Here is a 15330-nt window from a genome sequence, read left to right as displayed (position 1 = left end):
TCCTAAATCTCCGTTAAATCCTTGAAGTGACGTCTATTTTTTTAACTTTATTTTATTTTATATATATCTTGGACTTTTATACGATCTGACAAATGAACGGTTGAGATGGAAAGAAAAGTATATTTTCCCAGAGATTAGTGTTGAATTTTTTAGGGATTGGTTGGCTAGGAAATTTCTTCTCATCTCTATCGTAGGTTGGATACTAGAAATTTCCTTTTCTTTTTTATTTATATTATCCACGTGGCATATAAATGTGTACATTAAATACGATTGGAAATTACTTTCCTAACGAAACTGGTGTGGGGTTTTAGTTTATTAGCTCTACACGTGCGGATACGCGAGCGTGAATAAATTGGGGGGAAATTACTAAACTGGTCATATATGAAGTCGAATATTACTAACTCAGCCACTCTTATAAAATATTTGTCAGCAGGAGTTGCATGTGGCCCTACAGTCTACTCAAAGGTTGTTAAAAGCGCTAGGGCGGGGCCTAAGGTACCGTCCCTTTGAATAATTCAAAAATATTCAGTTTCAGTTTCTCTTTCGAAATTCAATTTTGAAGCCATTGTTGCTAAGGTGTCCTCATAGTAACATAATAGTAAAAATAATGTAAATGTAATTATCGAGATAATAATAAATTATCAACTAGTAAGTAAATTTGTAAGTCAACATAACTAATATGTAAGAAATATGAAAATAATTTAGCTTTAAATACTAAATTAATTTGTTGATACCAAAATTTGGAAGTCCAAAAAATGCCGTTATCTTTTCATTTAACTTATTATTATCAAGATTATTTTTGTCAAAAATAATAAAATTACAATCCCACGACTCTATTACCATGTTAATTAGTTTTTAGTTTTTGTAAATAACATAAATATCTTTAGGACAGATTAGTAGTTGATTACACTTCAACCTTAAAAAATAATCATATTTTTATAACATTTATTTTAACTTACTGATTGCACCTCATTATTGGAATCATGACTTGACCATCTTTGCTTGAGTAAAATGTTAAGTATACTTGTTATACAACCAAGTGCCTTGTAGACACATCAATTTTATCGAATAAGTTCAAGTGCTCGTTTGAATCCATGCATCAAGAATTACATCAAGAGAATTTAAATTAAAAAGTTAAGAGTCATTTAAACCAATCAAAGGGACTAACATAAAATAATAAAAATCAAGATTTTTGTTGTTGTTGTTGTTATTGTTATATGAGCCAAACGGCCAAGCATAGCTTTGCTTGTCCGTTTGGTACATATGATTAAGTCATTCTTTATGTTGACCTTACTTTTGTAATGTGCAGGCTTAAAATTGCACTGGTTTTACCTCAAGTAATGTCAGACATAATTCATTTTGGTCATACTTGAGATACATTCAATTCAGTTAGCCAATTAAAAAACCCATGTATGCACGAGATTTTCCACTAAAAATGATTGTAATTGATGCTTTTTATGAAAAAAATTTCTAAAATATTTGAGTAATCAAGGTTTTAAGACAAGTTTATCCTCAATGATCTCCTAAAGATTTCAAAGTCTATTTATCTACATGTTTTTTATAAAAATTATTGAACCAACAATAATTTATGTGAGCATTGGAATGCAAAGAAAAATAAAATTAAGTGATAGTGAGCCATTAGTAGTGGGTGGTTTGCAACTAGTCGATCCCATATCTTTTTATTATGTCATATTCAAAATAATCTTCGGTAGTATATTCTAAAATTACAAAAAAGACCTTTACAATTTATTCAATGATAAAATATGAAAAATGTATGATTACCGATTTAAATTTTTTGAAGTAATTTTAATTGTGCAAAAATCCTAAAATTGATCCATACATGTGTGTTTGCACATGCTACCTACTATTTTTTTTTTTTTTTTTCAAATCTTAGACACACCTCACAAGTTTAGCTAAATATATGAGAAATTTGTATGCTGTAAAATTGATTAAATACCCTTTAATCAATATTTTGTAAAAGTATTATTCTAACCTAAGTTTTTGAAATCCTGCTTAAAGCTGGTAAGGCCTAGGAGTTGGGATGATCTAGTTGGGAAAAGCAGGGCTAAGTAGGGTTTGGGCAGGGCTTCTGACAAGAGGTTCTATTTATTTTGTTTTACCAAAATGGGTATTTGGTTTGCTGTCACATTTGCAATTTTATCTTTTTAATTTTAATCAATCTCAAATAAAACATTATGTCTAAAAAAAATAAATAAATAAAAGAAAAAATCAGAACAATATTTGGGGTCTATACTAATTGAAATAAGGGTGTAAAGGTAAATTCAGCTCAATAGAGTGATTTTTTGTTGTTGAAAAAAATCAGTTTATTTATATAAATTAAAAGAAAAAAAAAAGTAAATTCAGTTTAATGTTGTTACAGTGGATGCCCAATTTGGTAATAAATAAATACAAAAATGGGAATACGACCCTAAAATGTGGTTTAGTCTTAAGAGAAATACTGAGCCATTTTGCTAAAACACCCTAAATAAAAAGTAAAAAATTATCTTAAAATAATATAATGGTTAAAAAAATGCTTAGGGAGAGTTTATGAGGATCATGTTCCATAAAATAAAATATGTAATCACCTTCTTCACCCACCATTAATTCTTAGATTTATTTTTTATTTTTTATTTTGATGATTCTTAGTAGATTATTTATTTTATTTTATATTTATTTATTAGGATTCTTGGTGCAACTGTTGGTACCAACTTCTAGGAAGGTGTCGGTGGTGATGTTAAGAGGGGTCATGTAGAGGATTTTGAGTGAGTTTGAAGTTCTTTTTCTTCACCAAATATTTATCGAGATAGAGGGCCCCAATTACATTGCTTGTAATGGCTGTAGGTGGGGCCAGGATTTTCTTTAGTGGGGGCAAACTTATAGTTAATTGGAGGGGGAGGGGGCAAACATTGGAGGGAGATGAGGGGGTGGGGACAACAAGGTTAAACAGGACATGTTAGTAGTTCAAAAAGCAAAGATATCTTGAATTTAAACATAAATTTAAAGGTATCTAAAATGCCCAAAAAAATTGAGTGAGGGCAATTGCCCCCAATGTCTCCTTACTAGCTCCACCTCTAATGGCAGATATCTTACTTAAAAAGAATTAGAGAAATGTTTTATCACACCTTCCTTTAACCTTTAAAACATTTTTATAATACTCTTTATTATTATTATTATTATTATTACTCATTTTTAACTCAAGAGTGATTGCATAACTACTACCCATACTCTTACTATCATAATAAGAGAAGGTGGAGTAAGAGAGAGGCTCACACTTCACACCAAACCTTTTATTTTTCAAAATATACTTATAACATATTTAGACTTTCTAATTGTTAGGGTCTTTTAAGTCCAAATAAATAAAGTTAGAAACACACGTAGTCCGTTAATTTATTAGAATTAAAAATAACTGATTTTTAATATTTTAATGACATAAGGGTATGGTGGAAACTTCGAAAGTTGCCCTTCACAATATATAAAATTATAAACTGTGAAATAAAATAAATTATGTATCTAAACTTTTTTTTTTAAATAATTGTACAAAATTTAATTTTATATAAATTCTTATTTTTAAATGCTCGTGTGTTAGCACATGTCACTCACGAGTCTACGTCAAATGATAATAATAATAATAATAATAATAATAATGAAATTTATATTAAATACATTTACAATTGAATACCCCATCACCTTAGAAAACCCACCAACAATGGTGTTGGGCATTTTCCAATATTATTAAACGACAAACAGAAGTACCCACATCAAAAGTATTTAAAAAAATATAATTATAAGGCTCTTTTCTTTCTAGATTGAAAATGAAAGAAAGAATAACATGGTAATTTTCTACAATATTTATTGACAGTGTGAGATTCATGACTGAAATATGAAAATGAAAATAATTTAAGATTAGTTCAAGGAAGAGAGCTTATCTTTAAATTCAACAAATTGAAAGTCAGTGAGTCTACTACACCATGAAAGAATATGTAACCAAGCTGGAAATAGATTGTGTTTGTTTCACAGATTTGAAAACCTCAAAATTCTTGTTTTAAAATAAATAAAAGGAAAGTGTGCCCCAACTTGGGTTGACCCATCCTCAATAAAGTGGGAAAGAGATTTCCACAGGTGGGATCCCCCTTCCCCAACTACTCTTCCACATTAACCATAAAAAAAAAAAATCTCTCAACTTCTCTTCCACCAATATTCCACCAAATCTCTCTCTCTCTCTCTCTCTCTCTCTCAACTAAAAAGGAGTTGAGAAATCAATTTTTTGATGAGCAAGAAATGATTGATCCGTGCATGTGATTTCTTCAATAAATTTTGATTGATCGTGTTAATTTCATCGTCTATGATCTACAGTGATCTTCGTTCATTTTAAAACTATTTCGGATCAATAGTAGTGATTTAGAAATTGGCATTGTAAGACAAACAACCTAGAAAGATTAGTATTGTTATTAAGGAAGAGAAAACCTAATCCAAGTTTGTAGACTCTATTTTTAGTGATACCTTCATTGAATGTGGTCTTTAGCTTTATGGAGAAATGTCCCCAAAAGAATAAACAATGGTAGAAAACCAACAATCTTAATTATCACATACTTAGATTGAGTATGAAACTAATATTTAAAATTCTTATTATACCCTTACTAATTTTATTTATTATAGCATAAATCAAAGTATATATGTATAGATATATACTAAGAGGCTATAATCTATGTATGAGAGCATCATACATTACAATGATAGGATAGTGATAGCTTTTTCTTTCTCGCAATGATAGTTAGGACCATGGTTTAAAATTTTGGTTTCGTGCCAGTGTTTTGATGTTTTCAAAAACCGAAACATTACAAAATATTCCCGAAACTTTCAAAATATTAATAACCTTAAAATAAAGAATGTCTTTCACAGTAGACCATGGTCAAGGGCATCATGTTAGAAATTAAAAGCTTTGTTTGAAAGATTCCTTTGAAGATAAAATGTTACCTTCTTAGAGAAGATGAAAACGTACAAGAGACCTTAAGAAAAAAAAAAAGCAGAAGAGCGAAGTCAAGAGGATTTGTGGATCCAACACAAATCCGACGATCAGCCACCCAGACACTTCTCTCTGATTTTCTCTTCTAGATCTCTCTTGTAGATCTTTAGATCAAGAAAAAACAAAAGAAAATGATCGAAACTTTGATATATTTTTATTTGAAAGTTGTTTCGTCTCGGCAAGCTAAATATCCATGACATCTCGTACAAAACATTACGAAATGAAATGAAATTTTAAACCATGGTTAGGACAATCTCTGTTAAGATTTTTAACTTGTACAAGGGAAGCTTTTGAACCCATATCTATGGAATTAACACCCATGCGACTTCACTAACGATTGGACTACCGCTTGCTGGCACTTTCGAATGTTAGGACTACCGCTTGATAGAGTTACATACCAAAAGTCGCATCCATTGGACTGTATTCAATTCAAAATCTAGACATCATCAACCCAGTGATTTAGAATTTGTAAATTCACCACCCAAAGGAGTTGTATTTTGGATTGTCTTTACCAAAATTTTGACAAAGACATCTTTATCAAGTTCCTCTGTTGCTGTCGGGGTGGGCAAGCTCATTATTACACCCATGTTGGGTCTACTTATTTCCATACTTTGGTTGGTCCACATTTAGATACAATTTTTTTGTTGTTGCCAACAGTAGACAATCTATGTGAAGGATAAAACATCTGCACCTCATCTTAAATCGTTAGGTTCAAAAATTTATTTATATCATCAACCATATTCTTCAGCCAAGCATGTATCCTCTGTTACTGCTCTTATTACCTCCATCTATATAATTGTCAATCATCCACTCACCATCTTAAAACCCTCAGATTTGCATTAACTGCACAATCCCACATTCCCATTTGGTGCTATTATCTTTTTTACACATGTTCAAACCATCTGCAACGATTTCTTCAAATAAAAATGTAAGTCAATTTTGATGTAGAACAAATTGCTCTTGAGATGAGAATTTTCATGGCTGAATCTACCCACCCAAATCTGGTCAAGTTGACTCAGCTTGACCGAGTCCATTTGATTTGATCAACCTGGTTTAGGTCGACCGACCAGGTTGAGTCCCTACTCAACCCAATTTCTATTTCAGTCCTATGTATTTTTTATATTTCAGTTTTAGTTACATAGTGCTAAGTAATTTCATAATTTTAATAGGATTTACTTTATTTCTTAATTCTAGTAAATTTTTTTTTTTTTTTTCTAATTCTAGTAGGATTTCTATTTCATAATTCTAGTAAGATTTCAATTCTATCGTTACTTTAGGAATGTTATTCCTTATCATTTTCTGATTTGTGCTGTAATTGGGTTTATATAAAGGGGACACAACCTATGCAAGAGACAAATTTTATGAATACAATTTATCTTCCCCCAACTTTTATCTTTTCTAAATTCCAATTAAATTTTCTTCTTTATCAAATCAATTGATTCAAATATGCTTCTGCTACATACGTCAGGTTTAGATTGTTCCATCCACACCAAACCTGACTGATCGACCGTATTTTCTGTGATATGATTAAAGAAGGCTCGTTTCCTATTTTATTGGCATCAGAATCCTAGTATCTGTTGAATTTCATTAAGGATGCTGAGAACGATCCCCACTTTTTAGAGATTATATTGCAACACCAACTTTGTTTTTCATAACACATCAATCGAGAAATCAAATGGGTGGGGATAACCATTTTTTTTTCCCATTAATCGTGAAAATAAATGGAAATCTATATCAACGTAATTTCATGAATTGGTGTGTGATAAGAAAAAGTCTCTAGCAAGATAAGCTCTCTTTTTCAATTCTAGATGGAATAGAAGGGCAGGATTGGTTAACAAAAAGTCTAAAACTTCATCTCTTCATTGATAGTGTGTATATATATAACATAATACAGAGCAGTTCCTAGAAGACATACATTGGCTACCGATATAACGGATGAGACCCACATCACAAGTTTTAACAGCAACACTAAGTTTGCATGCATTATCAGAAAGAGAGAGGAGGGTGGTGGTTACTCAAAGTTGTAGTGTTTGTCCACGGCTTCGGAGACATCCCAAGTGCAGCTCATTCCTTTAGGGAACTCGACCAAGTCACCAGCCCCAAACTCAACAAACTCATCGTATCCATCAGGGTATACTTTCACTTTTCCCTTCAACAAATAACATGTCTCCTTGGAGCTATATGTCCATGGGAATTTGCTCTGAGGGCATCCCCACCTAATTGATGATCCACATTACAGAAATTGTTACACAGATACAGACACAAAACATGGTATATCAAAGTGTCATATAAATCTGCCATTACATGCAAAAACATATACATAACATCATGTATATCAAAGTGTCATATAAATCTGCCATTACATGCAAAAACATATACATAACATCACGTTCATCCATCCATCCATAAGTATCATTCATACTTAGAATCGGTCACAGTGTTTTTCAAGATATGCAGCTGCTGTTTGTGACACTTATTTTAAACGACAGTAACAAAAATCAGGAATTTTTAACTATCATAGGTAATTTCAACTATCTAATACACATAATGACAATGAATTTTAAGCAAACAATGAAAAAGAAAATGGTTTAGTAGATAAATCGACAACCGCAGCTATTGGTGAGGTGACCGCAGCCTTAAAGGGATTTGAATATGCTGACTAAAAATGAGTAAAGACTCGAGAAAGGGTTACAGTACACTAGTTTGGACATCCTTCCCCCTTGGCCTATTTATGCTTTGATGGCCATCCTTACAAAAAAAAAACAACTAACCCCCAATTCAATGACCTAACCTAGAGAACTACACAAAATTAAACATTTTCCCCTAAAATCCCAAAACCTTAACCGTCACACCCAAAAATTCGAACCTTAATTCGACCCACAGTCCGGTTCAAGATTCTAATTTAATGGTATGAAAGGAATTAAGAATCATTAGTTATCATCAACTAAAGGTTAAGAAAAATGCTAAAAAATAATTAGAAACTAATTTTGATCAATAAGAGGAGTATCATCTTAGAACCCAATCAAAACATTAAGTGTAGTAACACCTACTGCGTACTTATTACATTCAAACCAAAATATAACAAAATAAAACCATTCTGAATTTGAAACATAACGAAACTAAACAACTAAATAAATAAAAACTTGGTATTCTAATGAATCTGTATTTCCATCGTCCAACACCGTCTTCAATGCATATTTATCAGGAATGTTATTTTAACAAATTTGGTAAGCTAAAGTTTTTAGGAAAGTCAACGCTAAAGTAAAATGTATTAATATATAATACAAATAAAAAAAGTATACGGCCATGCTATTATGTCAAGTAATCAAGTTGTTTCAAAATAATCAATCCATGTAATGATGACCAATTTTCCCACCGGCTTGACCACAATCATCATCACCAATTTTCCCAATAGCTTAGTCAAACTTTCTGTTCCAAAACACAGAACCTTCTTTGAGAGCCTTTCACCCAAGGACGTATGTCTTGACTTGATCAAGTCATCATTCCAAAATAAGTACATAATCATGCAATTTCACATTCATCTTCTAAAATATTAGATTAAACATTTCACGTAGTTTCAATATTATCATGGCAAACATAAATTTATAACAAAAAACTACTAAATCTTTATATTCCACACCATTTGTCGATAGGCACATATAATCATACTATATACTTACTACGTATATATAAATAGATGTGTTGTTAGAACCTTCCTTAATTAATGTTTGAATCCGTTGATGAAATCATATTCCTTCTCTGTTTTCTGCGCTTTCTTGATTTTCTACACAAAATAATTACATAAATAAAGATTACACAATTACTACTAGTGGCCAAGCTACCCTAATAGAATCTTAGTCTCTCATATCGCAAGGATTTTTTTTATTTAATTAAAAATTAAAAGAATTCAACATTCAAGAAACAAGAAAAACTAATAGGCCAGCCTTGCATTGCAAGCTGACTTCACTGTATAAAAAATTTAATTTATTTTTTTAAAATGTTTCCAAAATATAAGACTTTTAGGATTTTTTAACAATCGAAGGATCGTTGCAAACGGACTAGTAGCAAAACTTCAGCGAATTTTACAAGTCAACACTGTTATGCTGCTTCAAAAAATGAAAAATTACCAAAATAATCGTGAATTGCAAGACAGTTTTCTCCACATAAATATATTTTTTGATATTTTATTGTAAAGAGGACTTCTTGGGCTTTCCAACGATAAATGGATCGTTGAAAATAGATAAGTAACGAGTTCTCAGCAAAATTTACAAGTTAACCCTACAAATTTGCCTCGACTAACGAAAAACATAGATTATTAAAAAAAGATGAGGTTTTTCTAATTCGATGTATACAAAACAAAACCTAATTATTTTATCATATAAAATAAGGAATTGAAGTAACTAAATATTAAATTAATTAAAATAAACCTATAATTCTAAATACGGAATAGAGGCATCTGAATTTATTTTTTAGGACTCTAAATCAAAATCGAAACCGACTTGAGAACAACTTCAAATAACGATTAATTGGCATGATTTAAAGATCAGTATATGAAGATAATCATTATTGTCCTCCAAGTTGGTTTCAATTTTGATTTATAATCTTACGATTATTATTTTTCGGATGCCCCTATTTTGTATTTATAATCGTAGTTTTATTTTAATTAATTTAATATTTCTATTTCAATATTTAGTATCTTCAATTCCTTATTTTATATGACAAAATAATTAGATTTTGTTTTGTATACATCGAATTAAGAAAATCCCATCATTTTTGAAGAATCTATATTTCTTGCCAATCAAGATAGATTTGTAAGGTTAACTTCTAAAAATTGCTGAAGATTCATTACTAATTCATTTTCAACAATCCATATATCGTCGGAAAGCCCAGGAATTCTTCTTTATAGGAAAATATCAGAAAAATATAATAAAATATATTTCTTTGGTGAAACAGTCTTGCAATACAGACTATTTCGCTAGTTTTCATTTTTCGAGACAGCATAACAGTGCTGACTTGTAAAATTCATCAAAACTTCGTTACTAGTCCGTTTGCAACGATCCTTATATCATTAGAAAGCTCTAAAAGTCTTATATTTTGAAATCAACTTGCAATGCAAGGTTGTCTTGTTAGTTTTTCTTGTTTCTTGAATGTTGTGTTCTTTTAATTTTTTTTTTTTTTGTTATTTTTTATTTAAAAAAAAAAAATCCTTGGAATGCGAGAAATAGTAAGATTCTATCGGGATAGCTTGGTCACCATTAGTAGTTGTATAATTTTTATTTATGTAATTATTTTGCATAGAAAATCGAGAAAGAATAGAAAAATGGAAAATGAACTGGATTTCATTAGCGGATTCCTAAATTAATTAAGGCAGGTTCTCATGACACATCTATTTATATATAGATACTAAATAAAAATTATGTATATAGCATGATTATATGTTTCACATGTGCCTATCGACAGATGGTGTGGAATATAAAGGTTTGATAATTTTTTTTTACAAATTTATGTTTGCCATAATAATGTTTATGTTGAAACTACATGAAATATTTTAATCTGATTTTTTAGAAGATGAACGTGAAATTGCATGATCATGTACTTATTTGGAATGAACTGAGTAAGTCAGAACATAGGTCTTTCGGTGAAAGTCCTAAAAGTCCGTGTTTTGAAATAAAGAGTTTGATCAAGCTATTGGAAAAATCGGTGATGATGGTTGTAACTAAATTGGTGAGACAATTGGTTATCGTTGCATACATTGATTATTTTGGAATGACTTGATTACTTGACATAATAACATGATTGTTTACTTTTTTTTATTTGTATGTATATATGCATAGATGTTAGCGTAACGTCAACTTTCCTGCAAACTTTAGCTTACCGACTCTGTCGAAAAAACATTTCAGATAAACGAGCATTAAGGACGGAGTTGGATGATTGAAATGTAGAATCATTAGAGGACCTAGTTTTTAATTATTTATTATTTAGTCGTTCAGCCTCGTTAAATTTCAAACTCAGCATGGTTTTATTTATTTTATTATATTTTGGTTTGAATGTAATAAGTACCCAGTAAGTGATACTACACTTGATGTTTTGATTGGGTTCGAGGATGATCCTTTTATTGATAAGAATTAGCTTTTAATTATTTTTTATTCATTTTTTTAAAACTTTAGTTGATAATAACCAATGGTTCTTAATTCCTTTCATACACCTAAATTAGGATCTTGAACCGGGTCATGAGTCGGATCAAAAGTTGAATTTTAGAGTGACACCAAGCATCTTGCTTTGGAACCATATATTCTTCTTATTCCCATGCCTTGGACTAGGCCTTAAGGAGATTCACACCCTCTCCATAACACGGGACGCCCCCCCCCCCTTGAAGAACACTTTTGAGTCAAAAGTTTTGAAGTACCTAAGGTAATTTGAGGCATTTTGGGTTCTTGAAAATATAATAAATTTAGAAAAAAAATAAAAAAAAAAGTAAACAACCTTCAAACATCAAATAAAAATTAAACATTAAAAATGTAAGGAAGTAGCAATGTAATATAGAATCAAACACGAAAAACAAGAGAGAAGTATTGAGTTTTTTTTTTATAAAAAAAAAAAGAGGCAAAAAGTTCAAGAATGTACATAGAAAAATCAAATACCTCAAAACCTTAGAAAATCATTGATTTCTTGGTTTTATTTGATCACAATCTCTATAAGAAAGTTGTAGGAACCAGTGGATTCGAATTTGGATGAGTATTAGAGCCTCAAAGAAATAGTCTTGGGAGATTTTAGAGTTTCAAAGAGAAATTTTGAAAAATCTCTTGATAATCTAACTTTAAAAGACAAAAAACACTTCTATTTAATAGGGTTATGTAAATAAGAGACATTGGGGGGGGGGGGTATTTGTGCAAAATAAAGCAAGAGAATAAAATAAAATTTGATTTTTTTTGACTTACACTATTGGGTTTTGCCTAACCTATTGAGGCGTAAGCCTTACTCCTCTAAGGCGTAAGCCTTACTAATGTTTGATGAGGCTTAAGCATCAAGGCATGAAGCCTACGCCTCGCCTTGAGGCATACGCCTCATGCTTCGACGCGTAGATTTTTTAAAACGCTGTTCTTTGAACCTAAACCTCTTTATTATATGGGTTGCTACCCCCTCCCCCCTCTCCTTCTCCCTCCTTCTCCCTCTTTGTGTGTTGCTGCCATGTAGGTTTCCACTTGAACCATGACTGTCTACTCACTTTTCCTAAGCCTATGTCCACCTTGAATTGGTCTTTTGACTTGGTTGCCCTACACTCTGAGAGCAAATGGCTTACTTTGGTTCTCAAGATCTTGAGTTGATGAACCATTTTCCATAGCTTGATTGACGAGTGAAGGATGTCGGTGATTTTCGATTACATCACTCCCCTAGGTTAAGAAACAAATTTTCCTCAAGTTTGGCGATTTTGTTAGTTAATTGCTTCTTCCATCATGTTCCTCAAGTCTTGGCAATACTCATAAATACAAACTCATTATGATATGGGATTTCATCTATCCATGTAATATTGATGTTGAATCTCTTCCCCACAATCAAAACAATAAACTAGTAACTCTGACCATCCCCTAACCTCACATTGTTGACATACCATTTGATTTGACTGACACATGATCAAACTCATAATGATCTTCTATTGGTTCAACATTCAAATCATATTGATCTTCCTTAGGGTTGGTAATATGAGCATACTCACTTGTTTCTTGCAATTGGTTAGAATTTTCTTCAATTGGTTCTTCACTTGGGTCCAAATACTTGGGATCAAGCAGATAACAGATTTGGCCCTACCTTTGCTTGAATTTGTGGGTTGTTTGAGTCAGTTGGAATCACATGGTTAGCTTGATTCTAAATTCCCCTCACTCGATTCAGCATCTTTAGGGTCACTTGGGATCTAAATTCATTCAAAACTTTTTTGGTTTTTCACTATGAGTTTATAACTACAAAGAACACCAAAAGAGGTAGAGTTTTCAAACATGGAATCTTTTTTGTTGATTGGATTCATCGGGACATTGAAGAGTTCTTCATTGTTTTCTTTACTAGGATTGGAATTGCCTTACATACTTTGGTTGCACCGATTGGACCAGATTTATCCTACGTGGTTTGGTTGAGCTATTTGGTGAGTTAGGCCAATTGAATCACCACTGACCTAACATAGATCAGTTGGGAGAAAAGGATTACAATAGCTCTCACAGATGAGTTGAAAGAGTTGATTGGATTGGACTCACCCTCACGTGGATCGGCCACATACTTCTCACATCGAGGTTTTATAATCTTCTTTTTTTCCCTTTTCATCACAAAAGAAAAAAATATAAAAGGTTTCATATTTGAGTCTTCTATCTGCTTCTAAAAACAAAACATTGGCATGCTTATTGTGTCTGACCCTATCCTCAATGAATGATGCAACCATTGTGAGGTTTGAAGAGTAACATACCTGAATTATTACAGGGTTCTTGATCAAATCAAGAACCTCAATGAGAAAAGTAGTTGTAAGCTGATATAGATGATCGAATTCAAATCGATCAAGAAGACCCACACTTACATAATTTCAACTAAGACACAATCATTTTCAGCAAATTTATAATACCCCCCACCCCCACAAATAATAATAATATTTTTCTGATGCTTTGATAGCTTTTCTTACAACAGAACACGACTTCATTTAAAACCCAATTACCAAACGTAATGACCTAACCAAGAGAATTAACTAAATTAAATATTTCCCCTAAAATCCTAATCATTTGCTTTGGGACCACACAATCTTCTGGTTCCCACACTTTTCTTAAGCCCATGTCTGCTTATACCCTAAAAAATTAACATTTTTAAAAAGAAATTTAAACATACAAAAGGATCATAGCCTTCCAAACTAGAACTGAGAATTGAACCTAGAGTTAAACATAATCAGGATCATCTAGGTCTAATCCCAATATGGAAATCGAAAACAAGAACTCGAATTTAGATCCAATTCTATCTAGAGCTACATCTTTGTCAAAGATCTTTTGATATTTTCTTACAATCTTACTATCTCAATCGAATAACACAAAAAAAAAAAATCATAATTAAAAAAAGGAAATAAAAAAGAAAACAAGTTCACACAGAAAAATTAGAATAAAGTGAAAGAGTAGAGAAGATCGTACTTGGGCCATTTCTTGACACCGAGCTCAGTTAACTTGGATTCAGGAGGGTTGCGTTCGATTTTTACCCCCAATTTCTCAATCGCCATTGTTCCTCCTCCTGTTTCTGCTCTTATTGCCGCCATTCGTGAGACTTTTGAGAATTTGGTTTTAGATGTCTTGATGTTGGTGATGCTGCTGTTGGTGTTTTTAAAGAAAGAGTGAGAGATGGCCAGGCTCGCCATTCTAAAGAAACACAGAGAAATATGTGGGTGTTCCGTACTCCTTACGCTCAGCTAAATTATTATTATTATTATTGTTATACTTCCTTTCTTTGAATTTCTTCCATTCATTTATTATCCACTTGGGAACACTGTACACGTGTCTAATGCTCACGTGGATAACATGAGCATTGTTCATCATATTTTCTTTCTAATTCGGTTTATCTTCTCATCTTCTTCTTTTGGACGAGTTAAATACTTTTAAATCGATTTAAAACAAATTAAAAATTATATATTTTTATTTAAAATAACATTTTAAATCCTTTTAATTTGATTTAGTGAGTTTGTCGGATCAACAAAATCTATATAATGAAATACAACCATAGGGCTCACATATGTGGGTGGGACAAACTTCCATTCAGAGGCAGAACCTTTTTGAGTTGAAGAGTTTTTTCTCAAGAATATTTGGGTAGAGATTGAAGAAAGGGGGTACTTAAGTCATTTCTCATTAATCCATGAGAGGAGAGCTAAGTCAAGTGGTAATATAATTAAAGATACTAAAATTAAAAAGAAATTTCATTAGTCTAGAAAAAAAAAATGAGGGCATTTTAATCATTTTTCGTTAGTATAGAAAAAAAAAAAAAAAATGAGGGATGAAGGGGCAACAAGGTAAAAGGGGGCTTGCTATCAATTTAAAAACAAATGTGGGGGTAGCTCAAATATTCAGTAAAGTTTAGAGGGATGTCTAGTCACTCATAAAATTTTCTAGGATCCACATTAGTGCCTTTTTTCTTCCTCTCCCTTTAATTTTGCTATATTTTATTTTTTTACTCATTTAACCCATTAAATTATTTTTCATCTTTTATCTCTTCATCTAAAAAAATTAATAATACCTCCTAATTTTATTTTATGCTTTATCCTCTTAATCCCAAAGAGTATGTTTGAATTGTAGGCATGA

At 31.5% G+C, this 15330-nt stretch overlaps 1 protein-coding gene across 1 annotated transcript; it reads right to left on the bottom strand.

Annotated features, from left to right (window-relative positions):
* Nucleotides 1-6854: 6854 nt before the first annotated feature.
* On the bottom strand, nt 6855-14452 carry LOC147401837 (uncharacterized). Its single transcript, XM_086443253.1, has 2 exons — nt 14176-14452; nt 6855-7239 (listed from the first exon to the last, which is right to left on the bottom strand). Exons 1-2 carry the CDS (start codon nt 14394-14396, stop codon nt 7035-7037), a joined length of 426 nt encoding a protein of 141 aa, XP_086299379.1. The 5' UTR covers nt 14397-14452; the 3' UTR covers nt 6855-7034.
* Nucleotides 14453-15330: the final 878 nt, after the last annotated feature.

This window comes from Akebia trifoliata, chromosome 5, assembly GCF_017979445.1.
Source record: "Akebia trifoliata isolate Shusen 1 chromosome 5, ASM1797944v1, whole genome shotgun sequence".
Classification (NCBI taxonomy): Eukaryota; Viridiplantae; Streptophyta; class Magnoliopsida; order Ranunculales; family Lardizabalaceae; genus Akebia; species Akebia trifoliata.
Note: the sequence above shows the minus strand (reverse complement) of the source record. Positions and strands in the feature narration are given on the sequence as shown.